Source organism: Musa acuminata, chromosome BXJ1-5 (assembly GCF_036884655.1).
Source record: "Musa acuminata AAA Group cultivar baxijiao chromosome BXJ1-5, Cavendish_Baxijiao_AAA, whole genome shotgun sequence".
NCBI classification, from domain to species: domain Eukaryota; kingdom Viridiplantae; phylum Streptophyta; class Magnoliopsida; order Zingiberales; family Musaceae; genus Musa; species Musa acuminata.
The window spans coordinates 45,472,501-45,495,666 of record NC_088331.1 but is presented as its reverse complement, the minus strand read 5'-3'; the positions used below and the strand labels follow the sequence as shown (position 1 = coordinate 45,495,666).

The window sequence follows — 23,166 nt, the reverse complement described above, 5'->3', positions numbered from 1 at the left end:
TGATTGACATGCCTCTGGAGCTATTCTAAATGAAGGATATCCTATATATTCAAAACACTCAATCCATTAAGGCCAATCAATTAACATTAAATTCTCATTTCAACCAAATGGATTTCATATGACAAAACAGAACCACCATGAACAGAGAATTGAAAGTGAACATTCCAAACACAGACATCGAAGGCCCCAAGATAATGTCACCCAAAAATATGAGTTCATAACCTACACTTCTTGACCACTGACTCCACTAGCTGCTACTCTAATTACAAGGTTCTAAGCCAACATAGAACTAGAATTATCTCGATGTGCTTGGCCGACCACCCCCAGTTTGGTGCAACATGGCATCAATCTCATCCCCATCCTCCATTTCAAGCTGCAAGATACAAAGATAAAATGTTTGAGATCAGATTGCCCTTAGTAGTAACAATATATTGACAAAACAAAATGATCAGTTACTTCATCAGGAGTCTGCTCGCCCCTCAGTCTACGGCCATCAAACAAAAAAGCAATCGCGTTGAAGTCCATTGATTGACGATCACAGTAGGCACTCATGAGCTTCCGCAGCTGAGTGCTGCGCTTGATCCTGAAGAAGACCTCATTTCCATCCTTTGGAACACAAGAACACAAAATTAGTACAAGACTGATTGCAGCATTATTTAACATCCGAAAAATCATACTATATGACAAATATGATATCAGCCTACCATGATTTAGCATGGTTTTAGTGCCAAGGTCCCAAAAACCCCCGAGGTGCTAGGCACTTGCTTAGGAGCTCACCCAATCAAAGTGAGATGCTCCATAATATTAAAATATAAAAAAAATATGGAGAAAGGTGAGGAAAGAGAGGGCGACGGATGAAGCTGCGAATGAAGGCAACAATAGTGGAGGAAGCTATGGACGAAGGTAGCAACGGCGGAGAAAGCTGCGGACGAAGGTGGTAGTGGCAAAGGAAGTTGCGGACAAAGGTGGTAGTGGTAGAGGAAGCTACGACGAAGGTGACGACTGCATAGGATGTTGCAAACGAAGGCGATGATGGAGGAAGCTGCGGGTGAAGGTGACGGCAATAGATGGAGATGAGGACAAAGGTGACGACGATGAATGGAGTTGCAGATGAAGGCCACGATCATGGATGTAGGGTTTCACTTTGAGGATAAACTAGGCCAAGCTCAGGGGGGTTTTGTGTTAAGACAGATTAGTTGGTTTGATTGAACCAACTTGCTTGTTTAATTGAACCAACCATGAACCCAAACCCATCTTCACTCAGGCACTTGGATGCCTTGGGAGAGAGCTCGGGAAGCGGTTCATGAAAATGTCTCGCCCGCAGGTTTTGCAAGGCGCTCAAGCCTCGCCTCGCCAGAGTGCCTAGGCAAGCGTTAGAGCACCTTTTGAAAATACTATATAATACTTTCAGACGATGGAAAAGGTGAGAACCAAGCCACCATCAATGGTAACTCCTCTATCTTGTATTCATAAATGTGGGCACCCAAACAATGTACCATAAATGCCACAAAACTAAAATAGATTATTACTAACAATGCATCTAATACATGTCCCAGATAATTTCATCAATTTCTAGTTTGACATGAACTTTGAAACAACATCATAAAGTTAGATCTCTTGGCATCAACTTAGCAAGCATAACATCTGATGCAAGGTTCCTGGATAAGAATCCCTAATCAATGGCATTCATTTCCTGACCTAGATAATTTAATCAACTACAAGGTGCACAACAACCTCTAATTAACAAAATTCACTACTTGGTGTACCCAGTTCTATTAGCTACTGGACTTGTGCTAATCCACAACCACATGTACGATGCCAGAGATTAATGTGCAAGTAATTTAAAAAGGGAACAACCACAATTCCAAATACCCCCCAAAAAATTCATTTTTGGGCAAAGATTTCAAATCTATCTTAAACACCTTCAATAAATGAGCAAAATTAGCCAAAGAAACTCAAAAGATCTGAACCAAATGTAACTAATAGGAAGAACATAACCAACAGAGTATCCAATTCTTGCCGGAAAATGGGAGAATGGTAAAGGGGGAGAAGAGGATGAGAAATCAGACCTGTGACTTGACCTTGAGATTGATGTGCGCCGACTGATCCGCCGGCTTCTTGTCCTCCTCTTGCCCTGCGCCCGACATCCCTCGATCGACCCTCGCTCCCAAAATCTTCCTCAGGGTTTCGATCTCTCCAAGTTCCCTTCCCCCGTGTTTGTCCGGAGACCAGCAACGGTACGCCGAGGAGGGCGACGTTTCGAGTGCGCGCCCTGCGGAACCAAGTCGATCGACGACTGCTGTAGTATCCACTTGGACGGTTGAGATTTGCTGCGTTTAACATGATTGACGGTCCGATTGGCGAGGCTGCTATGTTACAGTGGGCACAAAATGCCTTGTTTTGACCGTATACTACAAGTATACGGGGCCGTATGGGTGTCACTTCTCGTAGTATACACAATTATATTATACATGTAGAATCAAATCTTTGGAAGAAGACAAAATATTGGGAACAGATAATAACAATAAATATTATATTTATATTTGAGCATCAGAAGAGAAATGTAGGACTCGTTTCCAGCTCAGGACTGGTGAGTCGGCTCGGTCATCGAACCGGATTATGAAGGAACTCGGATCGACTCGCGCGTCGACTCGATAAGATCGGTCGACTCGGGTTTACTGTCTGGGCTTAAAAGGTCGAAAACCGCGGCGAGGACGCCCTAGCCTCTTCGCGATCTCTCCGGCCGCTGCCGGCCGTGCCCTTCCGCCGTCGCTTCATCGCTTCGCTGCAGGCCGAACCGTCTCTTCCCTGGTACCAGTACTCTTCTCTCCTCTCCTCCCCTCCCCTCCTGATCTCAACTGTCCTCTCTCTCTCTCTCTCTCTCTCTCTCTCTCTCTCTCTCTCTCTCTCTCTCTCTCTCTCTCTCATGTCCTCCCCTCTCCTATTTTCCCTCTCTTCCTCACTCCTCCGCTCTCCTCTCCTTGCCTGCCTATCCAAAGGCAGCACACAGTACACACACACACACACTCGATCTCTATCTCTCTCATGTGTCGTTAAGTCTATCGACCAATGGATTTTAGTTATATTTTTTAGCGCTACCAACAGACATCCATCAAAATTTCGTTTGACAATGTGTGCGTCAAAAAGAAATCTTTAAGTCTATCAATGTATGGATGTCATCTATAGCCATTTCTTAATGGTTTTAACAAAATCTTCGATCATCATCCTCTGGTTCTTCTGGCATCACTAATCTAAATACTCGCATCCTTTGTCACGTCTTTTTTATTTCTTCTTTTTGGGTATACTGGAATCATCTGTAGAAAATTTACAATTCATTGTATTATTGATTGGTGTTAGTCCTACTTGTTACATGTGCAAGTATATCAAAGTCTTGATCTCTATATAGCATTAGTTATTTGGATATGCTGCATGAATGGAAGCTGAACCAGGTTGATGGTCACTATGAATTTTTGAATATACTCGAAAGCACAACTTGCACTTCTAATTGACAGTAGGACAGATCTCCGTTCTTTTAATTTCCAATGGAGTTCCACCATCCTGATTTCTTCACTCTCGTCCGTTTAGTTAGGTTTGTTTGGATTTGACTATGACGAATCACGAAATCTCAAAGCTTGAGGAGAGGCTTCAGCATCTTCTCGTCCAATTTCAAGTCGAGGCTGGGGTCCTTGATCGAATGGTCTATAAGAACAAGAATCAACATCGTCGCAGTTCCTACTTCCAGTACCTTTTGAAGGTTCTCAAATCCTTCTCTTGATCTTGTTTTTTCCCTTCTTTTTTGACATTCATCATCGATACATTCTGATAATATGTTTCTTTTGTTTTGTTTAAACTGATCCTTTTTTTGTTCAATGCATTGCTTGATGGTAGGTGAGACGTGATGTGAAGCTTCTTCAGTCTGCTGGTCTGGGGGAGATCTTGAAAGTGCTCTTTCCCATCATCAATGGAAGAAGAGCTGCTCAAAAGGCATTTTATCCCACACGGTATATTCTTGCGAACATTGCATCATTCTTTTTTTTCTTTTGTATGACATTTTGAACGTCATGGAGTTTTGAAACTTGTCGTATTTGGTACTTGTATCTTGGATTATTTGTTCATAATGCGCTATTATGTTAAGAAAGAATAGCTTCTTCTGGTTAGCCAAAAGGCTTTCCTTAAATTATCTTATGGTTTGTATTGTATTAGGATTAATTATTCCAAAAATTCTGATCTAATCTAGTAAGTTGTCGTTGGGAGAGGAATTTCTACCTAAGGAGACTCTTCCACTAAAGAACATCTTGTCCATCCAACTAGTAGTTTAATATTGATGAGTCATCTTCGTAATTCAATCATCATAATTGGTTCATGGTGATTGAGACATTAAAAAGATCAATGGTGGAATCTTGTGCCAAGGTCTAAGGTCTAAGATATTGGTCTAATATTGCTGCTGAATCACTGTCAGACCAGTATATACCGATTGGTATGGTATTGATAGCAGTTGGTGCAGTCAAAAATATAAATAAAACTATAAAATGTTGCATTTGGTCAGGATACTATAGTACCTTCAGCTGGTGCCCAGTTGCACTCATATATGATCAACATGGTTGATATACGATGGAAGTTCAAATTATGTCTTATGCTGTGGAATAAGAAATTGGATAGGCTCCTCCTTTGAACTTTGCCTTATGTGTCTTATCATATATATATATATATATATATATATATATATATATATATATATATATATATATATATATATATATATATATATATATATATATATATATATATATATAATCAACTAGAAGCTGTTGATAAATTGGATAAATTAGTATGAAGAAGATTGATGTGAAAACTTTTGGGAGAAGCATAGAGTTGGTTGAGGTGAAATTCTGTTGTTTATCATCTTTCTTTGTAGAATTAAGGTTTCAGTAATAGGGTAGAATAATTGTCATTTCGAAGAAGATGATGACTGGTAATCGGTAATTTTTATCTAGGATGAAATTATCCAAGGGCATCTAGTGACAATGTAGATTTTAGTGAAAATCCTGTTGTTTATCGTCTTTCTTTGTAGAATTAAGTTTTCAGTAATAGGGTAGAATAATTGTCATTTGGAAGAAGAAGATGACTGGTAATAGGTAAGTTTTATCTAGGATGAAATTATCCAATGGCACCTAGTGACAATGTAGCTTTTAGTGAAAATCTTGTTGTTTATCGTCTTTCTTTGTGGAATTAAGGTTTCGGTAATAGGGTAGAATAATTGTCATTTGGAAGAAGATGATGACTGGTAATAGTTAAGTTTTATCTAGGATGAAAATTTCCAAGGGCACCTAGTGACAATGTAGCTTTTAGTAGATATTGGTTCAAACACGTTCTTCTTTGAAGCAAAAGCAACACTGATCAAGCTTTATGATCACAAACTAGTGGTCTGATAGTTCAAAATATTGTAGTTTTAAGTTGTTAATATTACAGAGTAAGACTTACATTGTTAAGTATTAAAAAATAATTTTAAATAACATGTTAGTCAGGTATCATCATTCACACAAATCTGGCTTTTATTTATTGTATTTGTAGTTAAAAAAAAGGTTTGGGAAAAGACTTCTCATGATCTTATTCTATTACTGTGTACTAAGAAATAAGCTATTGGTGGGTTTTGGTGGATCTTTCTTTCTTTGGTCCTTTACAGAAGCATCTCTATCATTTTTTACATTATTTGCATTCAAGTTTCAAGAACATTTCTCATCTTATCCAATAAAGTGTTAAGTGGCCTAAGATTGATGATTTAAGATTTCAATCAGTCGCATGGTTAATGGAATAGCTGAAGTGAAACAACTTTGACATCTTTGTTTGTAATTATGTATGAGGTTCATAATTACTGGAAAAACTGTTGTTTGCTCATCTACTTTAGATGTCATATTTATGATGGTAGGTTGGATGATGGTTTTGCTGCCTTGCAGTTCTAAGTCAAATAGCTCTGGCTCAAAGCATAACTGTCAGGATCGACTATTAGGCGTTGCACGATTATTATCCAAGGTCTGTTTAGTCTATCTCTATATTATTTTGACTTTCATTGACATTGATTTGTTTACTGTTGCTTTGTGCAAAATTAAGCATTGCTCTATAGTAACAAGAAAGTAACTTTTCTTCTCTTATAATAAAAATTGTATTTTTTGCCAGCATATTAACAATTACTTGTAGTGCACCATGTAAAATCAGAGTGCATTTACATGTGACTGCATGTACCCAAAATGGGGGGGTGACCCATTAAGAGAAACAGCATGATAGATCATTGCTTTCTATTTAACACAAAATCAGGATTTAAGGGCATGTGAACGGCACATATGCAGCAAGGGCAGTGACCACAGTGGGTGTGTGCTCTGCATGCAACATGACCATTCTTGCTTTCAGCCCCAAATACTATTGCAAACTTTACCTGCAAGTACATCCACAGTGTTCTTAATGAAGTTGTAGTACTTATTTAGCAATTTCTATTTCTTCTCTAATAGCTCCTCTTATCCTACACATATGCTAATCTTGGCCAGATATTTGTCTAATCTTATTTTATTTCCTGCAGATGACTGAACCAATACTCAGGGCAGCTACGTATCCTTAATTATGAATCTTTAAAAAGATTATAATGGTTTATCTGGTTAAATTAAAATTGATCTTCATACACACTGCAAGGAATACATAGCCTTTTCAAATTCATTTTTGAAAAAAATTCGTTCTTGTTTTACGTGCATACCACATGTTAGAAACTCTAGAAAGCCCTCTGTGCTATCTTATCAGTTCCTCTCTCTCTCTCTCTCTCTCTTTCTATCTTTGTGTGTGTAGGAACATGCGTATATACTCATGTGTGCATGACATATTTTGGAGTTAATCCTTTAGTTTATTCAGTTCAAATGGGAGAGTCGCTATTCTCCCTGATTTTAGAATGTCATCTCACCGAGTATATATTTACTCGAATGACTTTTTTTGCATGTGGTCTGGAAATTTTTTTTTTCCTTGCTTTTGATCTGCATATAGACTAAAAATTTGTAATATCTGGTTTCCTGACCTAAGAATGCATGATTTCATAATCCAGTACGCCAGTTTCTACCAAATTATGATTTCATAATCATGTAGTTGACTTTGTGGTCCTTGCTTGGGAATATACAGCAAGATCATTGCTTCTTTCCTGCAAATGGCTAGATATTGTCGCAGACATTCCTTTGATAATTTTCCAACTTCTAGTATACCAGATTCAATAATAAATCACATGTTTTCCTTTACCTCCATGATAGTCAGATATCTTTATTGCTTGCTAAGTCCTTCTTCACAGGATTTTGCATCACTATACTCTCTTTGCTTGCCCGTCTCCGGGTTCTAGTTCAACAGGTAATTCTTTCTGAAGTTGTGGCCTTTTGTTCTGCCAAACTAAATGTATAATCAGATATTATTTGTCCACTTGTTGATATGCTGAAAGTATATGATTCAGTTTTTGTATTTTGTTAATAACTGCTAGTGATGTTCATACAATGCACCAGACTTTGACTAATCAAGTTTAGTACCTTGACATCTAATCGCTAAAGTTAGTGTTTTTTTCAAATGAGTCAAATTGGAAATGCAAATGTAGTTGTTATTTACAAATACAGACTACTTCACTCATAGCATTACCATTTGTAGGTCCAAATTTGTTCTCATTCTTCCCCCATAACTGTAATCTCTGACTGCAAATAATGATTTAGCAAGTCAGCTCAGTGGTTCTATTTTATTCAATTGTATATCACATATATCGTGTCAAAACCTAGATATTTCTCAAATATGTTGCAAAATGTGGTCAGGTCCAAGGTTTTCATGGTCTACTGGACTGGTACAGTACATATAGGACTATGTACCCTCCTGTACTGCCTAGTACCAAGCAACAAAAAATAAATAAAAAATAAGAAATAAATTCTGACTGGTTTTTGAAACCTTGGTCATGTCAACCTTAAAATGATGTTGGCACATTCATGTCCTATAAAATGTGTTTATTTCGTGACCGTAGAATTTTGGCATAAGTTTTTTCCTTAATTATAGAAGCAAGAACTTCTTGGTACTGCACCAGGACCGCTTCTATTTGCATATTCTCACTCTGTGTAAGTTGTTTGTCAACTCTTTAAACTGACAGTTGCTATCAATCCTTGGAAGTAGTTCAAGCTTTTTTTATTTATTTTACACCAAATTCTAACACTGCAGTATCTCAAATACACAGCATACCCTTATTGTCTTTTTGCTCGATCTATACTTTTCCTTGCATTTCGTGGTAGCTATTTGATACATCTTATTTATGCTGTAACAGATGTTACTCGATGTCATTCTGATATATAATAAGGTTTCATCTCTTTCTCAAGAAAGGCAATCTGTAAAACTTTTTCAGGATGGAATAGAGGTTTGCTTCTTGTCTCTCGAAAAATGATATCTTGAGTTTCTAATTTCAAATGTGTGTGCCTAGGCTTAAGGTCTACTATTTTGGTTGATTACAGGCTTTTAGGGAGTATTATCCCTCAACCGAGAGAGTTCTTACGTTAGATTGTGTCTGGAGAGAAGATAAATTTTTCTTGGTTGAAAAGACAGAAAATAGAAATATCGAGAACAGGAATGAAGATCTAAATGCTGTTCCCTTCACAACATCTGTCCAGTATGAAACCTTTGAACTTTTTGATGAAGGTCGTTCCATCATTTTTATTGAACTAATATCTTTTCTTTACAAAATTAATCAGTGGTTCTTCTAATATGCCCAAGGATTTGAAGTATATTTCTAAATTGGACCTTGAGGCGTCCAGTTTGGTGCTTGTTAACTTATGGATGTGTGTCTATATGCTCATCCACATAGTAGAATACATTACCCTAGATAAGTGTGTCATCTCCTGGTGAGATATTGTTTGTTTTCCCAATTTGATGTTTTAAATATTGGTACCCGTTTACCAAATGGTTGTTAACAACATATACAAAATTCCGTTACTTTTTTTTCCTGTTTTTCTGTAACTCCTATACAAGGTGTAGCATACTATTCCATTCAGCACATATAAGTCTGGAAAGGTTCTGGTATGGGTACCAGGCACGGCATTTAGAACCTCGTTTCACAGCACCAAGCTTTTTGATTTGAATTCTTTCGAGACTTTCCTCACCCAGAAAGAAAAATGCCCTCCATGTTGAGCTGCAATACTTACATAGTTGCAAAAGAAGGGCCATAACCCACACTTCCGGTCATTAAATAGAACATGAGCTTTCACCTAAACTCTATTAGGCGTACCTCGCATTTGATGTCAAAATTGTTTTACTTTCAAAATTCCCATCACTATTTGCACTTTGGTTTTGTTAAAGGGCTATGTTAACATATAAATTGATTGCAAAATTGTTTTGTGCATTTATGAACATCTTAACACAGCAATGAAACTTAAGATATGATTTATTCTTATGTATGATATTGGGTGCTCATTTCTTGACCATCTTTTTTGTGTAATTCAGCAACCGAGCATGAAAATATATGCTCCCCTACCATGGAAACTGACACCCATCCACGGAAAGACCAACCAGAGACGGTAGCCATCATAGGAAACACTGTGAATTCTGAAGATGCAAGGACTCTGGAAGCGGTAAAGTTCGCCTCGGCAGATGCTGAAGAAGTACTAGCTGCAAAAGTAGATACATTTCTCGGCGCTACACCCCGGGAACCTCAAACTAAATCCAGAAGAAATGTTGCATTTGTTCCAGTGAAAAGGTCAAACCCGTCCGACACAAACACAAGTGGGCCAAGCAAGAAGATGAAGTTGGACTTGGTTTCAAGCAATTCAACAGAAGCTGAAGATCCATTTTTGGATCTGCTATTTTCTGGAAGGGTGGAGAGTTCTGTTCTGTGATATCATGCAGCGGTGGAAATCAACCTGTTGTCTCCGTGCTGTCTTGGTATGAAGTGGCCATCCGAAGAGCACACCCTTGCTATTTCTTCAGAGGATGCAATCAATACAGGTCAATTAGAAGCAACTTGGACTATCGAGAAATCCGAACCAGATGCTAGTAGACAATCTTGATCAACCAAGCTGTAGGATTTTTTTTTCTTCCAATGAAACATAATGTATTATTATGATACAGGCAACTCACTAGAGATTTACGATTTTAGTGTCCTTGTCTGCAGAGATCAAAACCAATGCAGGAAGGAGAATTTCATTTGCTAGAACTCAGCTTATCATTTTGTATGTAGAACAGTCGTCATTCCTTTGTTCAGAGTAGAAATCATTCTTTATTTCTTCTCATATGTCTTCCACTACCAGATCCATTTTAAATCTGATTGGACCACTGGACAAATCATTCTTTATTCCTTTGTTCTGGCTGTAAAATTGCTTTCGGCTGATTCTTACAAAGCAAAGCCTGACACTGTGCAATTAAAGTTGTTTTCTTTGAATGCTTTGTCCAGCTTCTTGGCTTGTCTAGCTATCCACTTTTGTATTATATCATTTCTTCTGAGTTTAAACATGTAGATATTGTATGATTTGATTTATATTCTTAATAGTATTAATTCGATCAGAAATATAATTTTTATAAGTGTGATCTGCCTAAATCTAGGAGACATAATCTGATTTATATCTTTTAACACATCATGACCAGTCCATCTTAGGCATTATTTTCCTGAAACAGTTGCAGAACCTTCCTTCCATGGTGTGGGTAGATACAGGTTAGATATAGTGTTGGAAGATAGAGAAGAGCAGCAAAGATAAATGTTGGCAAAAAAAAGATTGAGCAACTCATGGACAGACTAAAGATGATGTTATGATCTTATAAACTTCTCACCATCCATTATCAGATACAAAACCTGAAGTAGAACTAAAACAAAGATTGCAGACTCTGCCAAAAGGAAAATTACATGAGTTCAATCTGAACTAGCTCAGTAAACCAAGAACTTCATAGTATGCTATCAGCACCGGCAATGAGACGAGCGTTCCAAAAATGACTCTGCAGAAGAACAACAAAAGGATTGATCAGAAATAACCATTGACATGGAGAAACTACAGCTTTGTTTGGATTGCTCACGCGGTGCTGAGCACACCAGGATGCAATCCATACTCTCTTGCGAAGATGAAGGAGGAGATAGATTGAGGCAGTGCAGCCTGCAAAATGTCAAGTACAATGAGACGTAAATGGGGTTTCATGCTACGTGCACAGTGAGTGGAGAACACATTACCTGTATGATCGCCACCCTCAGGAGATCACCACGAAGTCCCACGGAGACGGCGGAGATCGCCGTAGCCGCCGGCCCCGCGATGAACTTTAGAACCATGCCGAACGCGCTCAGCTTCGGGCCACATGCGACAATCTTGTCTTGCAGAGCCATGAACATACCTGCAACCATGGAAACAGGGATGAAGAGTTCGCCTTTGTAGCACTGCAGCCGGTTATGATCTCAGGTTAGGAGTCGTTGATGGTCTCACCCATGCTGAACATGGACATCCCTGTCCCGGTCTTGGACATCACCAACACCGATCCCTCGATGATTCGCGGCATCTCGAAGTGCCACCTGCAAAGACAGAGCAGTCATCGGCAGAACTAGTGTGTCGAGGAGAGGAGGCTGCTCTGTACCTGTTTGCTACGAGAGCCCAAATGACGCCGAGAACGCTGGCGTATATGTTGGGATTGAGAGCGAGCTTGAGCCACACCGTCTTCATCAGTGATCCTAACGTAGGACGTGCAGCGGCGTCGGTGTTGCACTCCACGTCCATTGCTTGTTGCGGTTCGGGTGCCACCATCTGGCCACCAGCGCCGGCCACGACGGTCGCCGGAGCAAAGCTCGCAGCACCCCTTGCCTTCCTCGTCTCGAGCGCGAACAGGAGCAGCGCCATCCACGCGATGATCTGCACCACGGACAGCTGCACGATGATGTCCTGCGCCCAACGCCCGTACATGGCGTCCAGCAGCGGCGCGCCCACCACCAAGATGTTGCTGAGCTGGGAGAGCGAGAAGATGGTGATGGCCCAGCTGTAGCTGCTCTTGGCGCTGCTGCTGCACCAGGTCCATGCAGCCAGTACTGCCACGGTGAGGAGCTTGGAGATGGCGTCAGCGGCGATGACGCGGTAGTTCATGGTGAAAGGGTCGAGGTGGCTGGTGAACTCGAAGGTGAAGAAGGGGATGGCAAAATAGACGACGACGCGGTTGATCGCTTCGCACTGCTCGCGGGTGAAGACGTGCCACCACCGCACCGAGCCGTAGCCGAGGCCGAGTGCGACATAGAGCGGCGTCATTGCCTCAATCACCTTTAACACATCCCGCCCCTCTATCATCTTTCCTTCGTCCCTCACAGTAGGGGTTTCTGCTTCTTGGTGAAGCAGACGATGGCCATGGCATTGGCTTATTACATAGGGATTGAAAGATTCCATGCAAGTTGTGGTGTTTTGTAGGTGAGAGAGATGTCAGTCAACCTTTATGGAGTTCATTCATCATTAGAGTAAGGAATTGTCTTCAAAGAATAAATAAAGATGTGCAGCATTCACTACTTGTGGAGTGGGGGAGATATTGAAAGTGCTCTTTCCCATCATCAATGAGAGAAAGAGCTGCTCAAAAGGCATTCTATCCCACACCGTACGTTTTTGCAAACATTGCATCATTCTTTTTTTTTCTTTTGTATGACATTTTGTAAGCCAAAAGCTTTCCTTAAATTTTCCTATGGTTTGTATTATCTTAGGATTAATCATTCCAAAAATGCTGATCTAATCGAGTAAGTTGTCATTGGGAGAGGAATTTCTACCAAAGGAGGCTCTTCCACTAAAGAACATCTTCTTGTCCATCCAACTAGCAGTTTAATATTGATGATTCATCTACGCAATTCAATCATCATAATTGGTTCATGGTGATTGAGACATTAAAATGTGAAAGATCAATGGTGGAATCTCATGCCAAGGTCTAAGATATTAGTTTAATATTGCTGCTGAATCACTGTAATAAAACTATAAAATGTTGCATTTGGTCAAGATACTTATAGTGCCTTCAGCTGGTGCCCAGTTGCACTCATGTATGATCAACATGGTTGACATACCATGAAAGTTCAAATTATGTCTTATGCTGTGGAATAAGAAATTGGATAGGCTCCTTCAAGTTGATAAATTGGATAAACTAGTATGAAGAAGATTGATGTGAATACTTTTCGGAGAAGCATAGAGTTGGTGTAGGTGAAAATGCTGTTGTTTATTGTCTTTCTTTGTAGAATTAAGGTTTCAGTAATAGGGTAGAATAATTGTCATTTGGAAGAAGATGATGACTAAGTTTTATCTAGGATGAAATTATCCAAGGGTGCCAATGTAGCTTTAAGTAGATATTGGTTCAAACAAGTTCTTCTTAGAAGCAAAAGCAATAATGATCAAGATTTATTACCACAAACTAGTAGTCTGATAATAATAATTTTAAATAACATGTTAGTGATGTATCATCATTCACACAAATCTGGCTTTTATTTATTGTATTTGTAGTTAAAAAAAAGGTTTGGGAAAAGACTTCTCATGATCTTATTCTATTACTGTGCACTAAGAAGTAAGCTATTGGTGGGTTTTGATGGATCTTTTGGTCCTTTAAAGAAGCATCTCTATCATTTTTGACATTATTTGCATTCAAGTTTTAAGAACATTTCTCATCTTATCCAATAAAGTGTTAAGTGGCCTAAGATTGATGATCTAAGATTTCAATCAGTCGCATGGTTAATGGAATAGCTGAAGTGAAACAACTTTGACACAAACACAAGTGGGCCAAGCAAGAAGATGAAGTTGGACTTGGTTTCAAGCAATTCAGCAGAAGCTGAAGATCCATTTTTGGATCTGCTATTTTCTGGAGGGGTGGAGAGTTCTGTTCTGTGATATCATGCAGCGGTGGAAATCAACCTGTTGTCTCCGAAGAGCACACCCTTGCTATTTCTTAAGAGGATGCAATCGATACAGGTCAATCAGAAGCAACTTGGACTGTCGAGTTCTTGTCTGCAGAGATCAAAACCAATGCAGGAAGGAGAATTTCGATCGCTAGAACTCCTCAGCTTATCATTTTGTATGTAGAACAGTTGTCATTCCTTTGTTCAGAGTAGAAATCATTCTTTATTTCTTCTCATATGTCTTCCACTAACAGATCCATTTTAAATCTGATTGGAGCAATTGAACCATTTTAAATCATATACACTCGAGCAGAGTATCTGATCTGACTGTAAAATTGCTTTCGGCTGATTCTTGCAAAACAAAGCCTGACACAGTGCAATTAAAGTTGTATTCTTTGAATGCTTTGTTCAGATTCTTGGCTTGTCTAGCTATGTACTTTTTGTATTATATCGTTTCTGCTGAGTTTAAACGTGTAGATATTGTATGATTTGATTTATATTCTTAATAGTATTAACTCAATCAGACATATAATTTTTATAAGTGTGATCTGTATAAGTCTAGGAGACATAATATGATTTATATCTTTAACACATCATCACCAATCCATAGACATTATTTTCCTGCAACAGTTGCAAGAGCAATGAAAATGAGAGGTGAATTAATACTTCTATAAAATTATGATTTTAATTTTTTTTTAAAACTTGTTATGATTTTAACGATACTGGGTAGATATTTTTAGGACCATAAGAGTGATTTAATACTTCTATAAAATTATGATTTTAAAAAAAAATTCGATGAAAATCAATATTGAAAGTGTACTCGACTTAAGAATAATAAGCAATTAAATCATAAGACAATAGCAATGAAAAGCAAAAAGAAAATGCACACCGAATTTATAGTGGTTCAGTTATCGTGACCTGTGTCTACTCTCGATTCCTCTTCTATCGAGGCCATCGATATTCATTAACGATCTTCTTTCAATGAGCAAAGAATAATACCCTCTTTATAACTCTTTCTCCTTTTCACGGGTTTAGGAAAGAATCCTTACAAGTCTCACACAAGTCTCACACTTCTCGAGCTCAAAACTTTAAAGAATATGAGAGGGACACTTAATACTTTTTAAAGACTTTACAGTAGCTTTTTCATTCACTTTTTTTTGGTAATTCTAGTAAAAATGAGCGGGATATTTATAGGCTTCAAATGATTTCAAAAATAGAGCAAAAAAAAAATCTTATTCCAGGTTTTCGGGGTCCTGATGGTACCATCACCTACAATATTAACTATTGGTAGTACCACCGCCTACAACATTAACTACTAGCAGTACCACCACCCATTCTGGGCGGTACTACCACCTGACAACATGGGAGATTGTGTACTGGTGGTACTATCGCCAGTCTGGGTGGTACTATCACCTGACACTAACGGTACCACTGTCAGATCTTTCGGAAAACGTACATATCGTACGTTCTAGCTCATAGGTAGTTTCACCGCTTGACCTAATTATGGGTCACTGAATGAGCCTCCTAATGAGCCCAACTCAGCCCTAGATCAGGCTCAATGGGCTGTAATTGAGTTAGTATGATAATACTCAAAACTAACTCAATTTAAGACCTAACTACGACAATCAAGACCTAAACAATTATAAGACTAGAATTCTATATGGCCTGATATGTTATTGGTTCATCCAGTTCTTCATCTGATCCTTCGGCATATCGTCATCTTTTTCGACGTATTGCCCGATCCATCGACATATTGACCTCTCATAACATCCGATCTTTTTAGCACAATGTCCAATCAGTTTGGCCCGATTCCTGAACTCACGGCATAAAATTTATCTTTCGGTATGTCGACCAATCATCCAACATGATGCTCTCTGACCTAATGTCTGATTCTTCCTTCTTCAATCGATTTATTTTTTGATGAACTAAATTAGTCCCGTATCACTCAAATGCTATCATAAATTCGAGATTCCACACGTATATGTTAGAAATAGTGTTGGAAGATGAGAAGAGCAGCAAAGATATATGTTGGCTCAAAAAGATTGAGCAACTCATAGACAGACTAAAGATGATGTTATGATCTTATAAACTTCTCACCATCCATCATCAGATACAAAACGTGAAGCAAAACTAAAACAAAAATTGCAGACTTTGCCAAAAGGAAAATTACATGAGTTCAATCTGAACTAGCTCAGTAAACCAAGAACTTCATAGTATGCTATCAGCACCGACAAGGAGACAAGCGTTCCAAAAATGACTCTGCAGAAGAACAACAAATGGATTGATCAGAAATAACCATTGATATGGAGAAACTACATCTCTGTTTGGATTACTCACGCGGTGCTGAGCACATCAGGATGCAATCCATATTCTCTTGCGAAGATGAAGGAGGAGATAGATTGAGGCAGTGCAGCCTGCAAAATGTGAAGTACAATGCGACGTAAATGGGGCTTCATGCTACGTGTACAGTGGAGAACACATTACCTGTATGATCGCCACCCTCAGGAGGTCACCACGAAGTCCCACGGCGACGGCGCAGATCGTCGTAACCGCCGGCCCTGCGATGAACTTTAGAAGCATGCCGAACGCGCTCAGCTTCTGCCCACATGCGACAATCTTGTCTTGCAGAGCCATGAACAACCCTGCAACCATGGAAACAGGGATGAAGAGTTCGCCACTGTAGCACTGCAGCCAGTTATGATCTCAGGTTAGAAGTCGTTGATGGTCTCACCCATGCTGAACATGGACATCCCTGTCCCGGCCTTGGACATCACCAACACCGATCCCTCCATGATTCGCGGCATCTCGAAGTGCCACCTGCAAAGACAGAGCAGTCATCACCGGAACTAGTGTGTCGAGGAGAGGAGGCTGCTCTGTACCTGTTTGCTATGAGAGCCCAAATGACGCCGAGAACGCTGGCGTATATGTTGGGATTGAGAGCGAGCTTGAGCCACACCGTCTTCATCAGTGATCCTAACGTAGGACGTGCAGCGACGTCGGTGTTGCACTCCACGTCCATTGCTTGTTGCGGTTCGGGTGCCACCATCTGGCCACCAGCGCCGGCTACGATAGCCGCCGGAGCAAAGCCGGCAGCACCACTTGCCTTCCTCATCTCGAGCGCGAACAGGAGCAGCGCCATCCACGCGATGCCCTGCACCACGGAGAGCTGCACGACAATGTCCTGCGCCCATCTCCCGTACATGGCGTCCAGCAGCGGCGCGCCCACCAACAAGGTGTTGGTGAGCTGGGAGAGCGAGAAGATGGTGATGGCCCAGCTGTAGCTGCTTTTGGAGCTGCTGCTGCACCAGGTCCATGTAGCCAGGACGCCGACGGTGAGGAGCTTGGAGATGGCGTCGGCGGCGATGACGCGGTAGTTCATGGTGAAAGGGTCGATGTGGCTGGTGAACTCAAAGGTGAAGAAGGGGATGGTGAAGTAGACGACGAGGCGGTTGATCGCCTCGCACTGCTCGCGGTTGAAGACATGCCACCACCGCACTGAGCCGTAGCCGAGGCCGACTGCGACATAGAGCGGTGTCATTGCTTCGATCACCTTAATCACATCCCGCCCCCCTATCATCTTTCGGTCGTCTCTCACAGGTTTCTGGTTCTTGGTGGAGCAGATGATGGCCATGGCATTAGCTTAATTATATAAGCAGGGATGGTGTTCCTTTGTGAGTTCATGCACTAGTTATGGTGTTCTCAAGTTGTAAAGATGGTGAAAAGATTCCATGCACAAGTTATGGTGTTCACAAGTTGTAGGTGAGAGATGTTATCATCCTTTGTGAGTTCATCATTATAATAAGAAATTTGTCTTTAAAGAATAAATCAAGGTTGCAGCATTCACCACTAAGTTTGGAACAATTTAGGAACACTGAACTCTTAGGGCACAGCTCATAGATAGTAGCATGGTAACATAGTCTTAAATCTTAATATAAGCTCGGTAACAATAAGGGATCCATATAGGTCGTATACTACTAATATACCGAGAAGGAAGACGATAAAAAAAATATGAGAAATACCAAAGATAAATGAATAAAAAATAATTGATTTGAAAATTAAAAAATAATTTTAAATTGAATCGGATGAAACTGTTTGATCCACGTGTTGATTCTTAGTCGGACTCGTAAATACTACTAGCTAGAGAAATTATTTGATCCATGTGTCACTTCTTAGTCCGACTTACGAATACAGATAAATCTAACTCGAGGATGTATGCAATCATATCTTTTATTCATAGAAAGAATATCTCAATGAATTAAATCCTGATTTATAGAAAGAATGTATACAGTCGTATCTTTTATTTATAAAGAAAATGTCTGAATGAGTGTATACAGTTATATCTTTTATTGATAGAAAGAATGTCTCAATTAATCAAATCTTGAACTTCTAAATCTTAAAAGAAATAATGTGTGGAGGAAAAAGTCACTGACCTAACTTAATTCATCTTCTTCACGATCAAAACCTTCTCCAGAGTTTCTGACCTAATGCACCTGCATGAACAGATGATTACATCTCCTATAAGCTACAATTACCTTCTAAAATACAAGTTTCCACTACCTATATTCCCCTAATCGATAAAAGAGTGTCATACAAGCATAGATGACCTCAAGATTTCTAATGTTATGTTCTGACGCAGCCATGATTCTCCCAGTGATGGATCGCTTTTCCTTGCAGCATCAAAGAAGCACTTACTACTGCAAACTGTTGTCTCCTGCACTTTCCAAAGCTTTTTAGGTCAGGTGGTCATAACCAATTTGCCTCTGCCTACTTCAGTGGTAAACCTGTTGGCATCAGCTCTCATGTCATCTCTCTCTCTCTCTCTGAGCTTCTTCCATGGTGTACCTCCAAATTGCCATTTGACTCACTGAACATCAAGCCCTTGTTCTTTCCATGTCATGGCCAAACAAGGAAAACTTCTAAAATTATCTGAAGATGAGGTTGACCACTTGGTTAGTGGCGTAAGTGGTATCCAGATGCTGCTTAGAAGACAACAAAAGGTAGGGGATGTCAAGCACCACTTGGTGAAATCTGTGTTGACAAAAGCCAAGTGATGATGCATTAAGTGACTATGCATTCCAACATGGATGGTTGTAAACTGGTCTTGACATGTTTGTAGAGCAGAGAACAAAGATTCCGAAAATATTTCCTGCCCAGTATATGGTAAATGTTGCATTACCAGATGTCAGATGCAAGTTGCATTGGGTGAGTGTTCCACTGATTGATCCACAAAACACCAAATGACAGTATACATGTACCTGCAAGACATCGAAGACTCTTATTAAAGAACTAATACTTGGGCAAGAGGAAAAAATAGAAACTGAAAAGTTGCAACTTGATGTTAGTGGATAGTAAAAGGTACAGATGCTGTTCATTCTGAGATTGGGTATCAGTATTTGCATTTATCTGCTCTTGTATCCTAACATATTTGGCAGGGCACTAATTACTTATTTTCAGATGTTTTGCAGGTACAAACAACTGGAACTTATTCTATTAATGTGGTTGTGATTTAACAATCACATTTTATCTAATATGATCATGCAAAAGAGATTCCATACTTCTGGTTACCTTTAATGAGTCAGATTTCATGCCAGATTAATGTTACCCAAAACCTTTTTGTCCCTTACTAGTTGGACATCAACATTCTCATGACTTTGCTTGGATTTCACAGATAAATACAAAAGTAGCACAGCACAGGAAGAACAATTTGCTGTCTGCACCTAACAGCATTCATGATCATAATAAAATCGAGTATTCTTTCTTGTGATTCCATATTATGATGATATCAAGGAACTAATGCAAAACCTCAAGAGACATATTACAGTATGTATATGTGAGGAGTCTCAAAGAACCTTATCATAGGTACAAGTGGTCATGCCTAAATTGAACCTCATGTAATGAAATCACAATCCTCTTTGGTGTTTGTTACATCTTGCATGTTCCTCAGAGCAAGTAAATGAAAAGACATAGAATCAAACTGAGTTGCACTGAGAAGAACTTACAATGGAAATTACATCTCATGTTATGATATCTCAATCTTAACAAGACATGAACCCAAATGAGAAATGATTGGGGTAAGCTGGAATACAAGGCATTTCCCATCTCTTGAAGCATTTTAAGAAACATAATCAGTGGCCACTCAACCTGTTGTTTACAGTAAAAATGCATTCTGCTGCTACTCTGCAGGGTGAAGCAATAATGGCAATTTGCTTGCTAATCAAGGAAATAGCTCAAGGAGGATGAACTCAATGAAGAGCAGGATTATTTTAACCAGTTTGCAACATTACCTATGAAATGCATGTCTTAGACTACCAGACAACAACTAAAGAGTCTGATGATTGCAGAAAACTAAATGGTTGCTGAAGTTGGGCTATGATGGTAAACCTCTCATAACCAATGTATCAGGTAAGTTCAGATCTCCTCCTATAAACTTCAGAAACATTTCATGCAATGAACTCCAAGAATATGGACAAACAAGTTTTTTATGATCCTCCAATCCAAGTAGAAAAATATAGCTACTTATAATTCTTCTGTAAGATTCAGGTAATAGAATGTAGTTGAAAACTCATACTAATGACAGGTAATGTTGATTCCCAACAATAATAACTTCCAAGGACATTAATAAGAATCTGCACAATCCATGTCACCATCATATACAGGGTAAGAATATATCCTTTGACTTCTTGCAGTAAGTTCTTCCAAAACAAGTTGGTGGGAATGAAGGTCTGCCCTCCATCCAAAACCTCACATAACTTGATAAAATAGTCAAGAAGGAATCTTGTAGTAACTGGCTGTTAAAAGACAATAACAGCCAGATGTTTAAAGGACTCAACCAGTGGCTTTAATTAGACAATTCATCAATGCACCAAACTAGTGACAATCAAACCAAAGCAATGTTTTGGAAATTGATGTGCTTGCAATAATTTAAGATGCTTGTACAGAATTACATAACACATTGTGGTACTGATGTAACAAAAGCAAACAATTGAAAAGTGAGATGCTTCTGACTATGGCACAAATTCTAGCAGAATTTCCTGAGGTCAACAACTCTGATAAACAACAGAACTTGTCCATGAAAAAGAAAAACACAATACTTGCTTATAAGATGATATTTATGATACTCTGATAAACAACAGACATTAATCAAGCACCTGCTTATAAAATGATATTTATGATAGCTTGAAGAGTATCTACAGCCCCCATCATGACTCATACAACACTTGAACAGAAGAAAAACAAAGCATGGAACTTCATTTATGAATAGCAAACTGATGGCAAAGAGAGGATGATTGCTTGCATAAACAACTCAACCATAATATATTGTTTGATGCTCAGAGCTGCACTTCCCTGTCATAGATCCAACTGAAAGATATAGCAGGTGCTTTCTTGGCACTCCCATGAGCTCTTTCATCGAGCTTGTCTAATCTTTGGAGCTAATGCGCAGACAAAATCCTGGGCTTTGTTTCCTTCCCCTGAGAGACCTGCTAGCTCACCGATCTTCCACCTTGTAACAAGGAACTCCAATATGTCTGTATAGTCCTTGGCTGTGTAAACACCCAGCCGTTGAGCAACTGCTGAGAAGTGCTCAAAAAGGTTATCATCACGGCCATCATATATCAAATGAGCGGGCAATGTGATCTTCTTTCTCATCATGTCAGCAAATGCCAGAACAGTGTAATGTGGGTCTACCTCAAACAATTTCTCCACTACCTTGGTGTAAGCAGTCTCATGGAGCTTTTCGTCAGATGCAATTGTTCCACATATCTGGGCCAGATTGAGCTCCCCATGATCTTTAGCAAGCCTGGCAGTATTCCCATGGGAAATGAAGGTAGCCCTCTCCTGAAATGAGGTAGAAATAAGACCAAGATAGGGATTGTTCTCTGTCTTGGGATCCTGCAAATGTAACACACTTTCAAATCCTGAAGAAATTACGACAGAACACTAGAATCATACAAAAGCACATTGAATAGGTGGTGGAGGCACATGCCTCTACTGCTCGACTCCTTGACATAGACAATAGTATTTGTTGAAATAAAAAGCAGTTTACAAGAAATAAAGAATAAGAAAAGGACCCAAAACTCATTCTAAGATAAGAGCTAAATTATATCAGTCACAATGTTTTAGGATGGACAAATGATACTGAACAAAATAGATTATATATCATTAAAGGATTTTGACCAGCAAAATGTCCCGATTTTTCACTAATCTGCACCAAATATACCATACCTATTTTCTCTTTCCTTGTAGTTAGTATGGTGGAAGGCCTCATCTCCCGATATCATGGAAGCTCAAAAGTGGACTTTTGGATAGTTTCCAAAACAATAATTAAGATGGAGCCACATGTAGATATATATGGGACTAAAAAATTAGTGTCGGTGAACTCGAACATGAAGAAGAGGATGGTGAAGTAGACGATGAGGCGGTTGATTGCTACGACCTACTCACGAGCGAAGACATGCCACCACCGAACCGAGCCGTGGCCGAGGCCGAGTGCGACATAAAGCGACGTCATTGCCTCGATCACCTTGAGCACATCCCGCCCCCCTATCATCTATCCTTCGTCTCTTATAGTAGGGGTTTCTACTTCTTGGTGGAGTAGACGATGGTCATAGCATTGGTTTATTCTATATGTAGGGGAAAAAAAAAGATGTAAAGATGGTGAAAAGATTCCATGCACAAATTGTAGGTGAGAGATGTTAGTCATCCTTCATGGAGTTCATAGGCCACAACTCATAGATAGTAGTATAGTAACAAAGTTATAAATCTCAACATCATATAATATTTCTAGTCAGATTACCAAATTATTTTTTTTTAATATTAGATATAAATCTAATATGTGTATCTTCATGAATAACTAAGTCAATTGATAATATTTATTTATCATATATATCTAAAAAAAAATGCATTCTATAATTAAATTAACAACCTTTATCTATTTTTCAAAAAGAGGACAACAGGATAATAATAAATTAATTAATAATTTAATTGATTAGTAGAATTCCTAACTTATCCACAAGATTATGGAAACTAAATTTAATCATTTCCTTAATTATACTATAAAAACATAATAGTTAATAATAAAATAATATATTATTTATAGTAATTAATTTATGTTAATGGAGAAATTATTGGTGATTATATTTCTCCCCCACTTAATAGAAATTTGGCCTCTAAATTTGATTAAAAATAATATTAATCAATATAGTTAGCTCTTGAAATACTAAGTCAAAGAACAACTCTAAATTAGCTTGAAAAATATTTTGATAAAATGTGCCACTCAAAAATTTTAAGCCAAAAGATATGTAAAT

The 23,166-nt window shown here is 39.0% G+C and overlaps 4 protein-coding genes and 1 pseudogene across 7 annotated transcripts; 1 reads left to right on the top strand and 4 right to left on the bottom strand.

Annotated features, from left to right (window-relative positions):
* Positions 1–80: 80 nt before the first annotated feature.
* Positions 81–2,284, bottom strand: LOC135674559 (small ubiquitin-related modifier 2-like). The gene is made up of 3 exons (XM_065184513.1): positions 2,070–2,284; positions 457–606; positions 81–373 (listed from the first exon to the last, which is right to left on the bottom strand). Exons 1-3 carry the CDS (start codon positions 2,145–2,147, stop codon positions 296–298), a joined length of 306 nt encoding a protein of 101 aa, XP_065040585.1. The 5' UTR covers positions 2,148–2,284; the 3' UTR covers positions 81–295.
* A 377-nt stretch (positions 2,285–2,661) lies between these two features.
* On the top strand, positions 2,662–10,271 carry LOC135674557 (uncharacterized). 4 transcript variants are annotated; one of them, XM_065184508.1, is made up of 9 exons: positions 2,662–2,811; positions 3,590–3,754; positions 3,889–4,001; positions 5,955–6,030; positions 6,572–6,600; positions 7,281–7,374; positions 8,318–8,407; positions 8,502–8,685; positions 9,487–10,271. In XM_065184508.1, exons 2-9 carry the CDS (start codon positions 3,608–3,610, stop codon positions 9,876–9,878), a joined length of 1,125 nt encoding a protein of 374 aa, XP_065040580.1. In that variant the 5' UTR covers positions 2,662–2,811; positions 3,590–3,607; the 3' UTR covers positions 9,879–10,271. The 4 variants fall into 4 exon arrangements, with proteins under 4 accessions (XP_065040580.1, XP_065040579.1, XP_065040582.1 ...); XM_065184507.1 differs by having other exon boundaries at positions 2,670–2,811; positions 3,586–3,754; XM_065184510.1 differs by lacking the exon at positions 3,590–3,754 and having other exon boundaries at positions 2,684–2,811; positions 5,927–6,030.
* A 504-nt stretch (positions 10,272–10,775) lies between these two features.
* LOC135675164 (probable auxin efflux carrier component 5a) lies at positions 10,776–12,390 on the bottom strand. The gene is made up of 5 exons (XM_065185440.1): positions 11,593–12,390; positions 11,445–11,530; positions 11,198–11,355; positions 11,047–11,123; positions 10,776–10,968 (listed from the first exon to the last, which is right to left on the bottom strand). Exons 1-5 carry the CDS (start codon positions 12,384–12,386, stop codon positions 10,896–10,898), a joined length of 1,188 nt encoding a protein of 395 aa, XP_065041512.1. The 5' UTR covers positions 12,387–12,390; the 3' UTR covers positions 10,776–10,895.
* A 3,582-nt stretch (positions 12,391–15,972) lies between these two features.
* On the bottom strand, positions 15,973–17,466 carry LOC135675163 (auxin efflux carrier component 5-like). The gene is made up of 5 exons (XM_065185439.1): positions 16,741–17,466; positions 16,593–16,678; positions 16,346–16,503; positions 16,199–16,275; positions 15,973–16,120 (listed from the first exon to the last, which is right to left on the bottom strand). Exons 1-5 carry the CDS (start codon positions 17,436–17,438, stop codon positions 16,048–16,050), a joined length of 1,092 nt encoding a protein of 363 aa, XP_065041511.1. The 5' UTR covers positions 17,439–17,466; the 3' UTR covers positions 15,973–16,047.
* A 3,723-nt stretch (positions 17,467–21,189) lies between these two features.
* LOC103986536 (stearoyl-[acyl-carrier-protein] 9-desaturase 5, chloroplastic-like) lies at positions 21,190–22,370 on the bottom strand (annotated as a pseudogene).
* Positions 22,371–23,166: the final 796 nt, after the last annotated feature.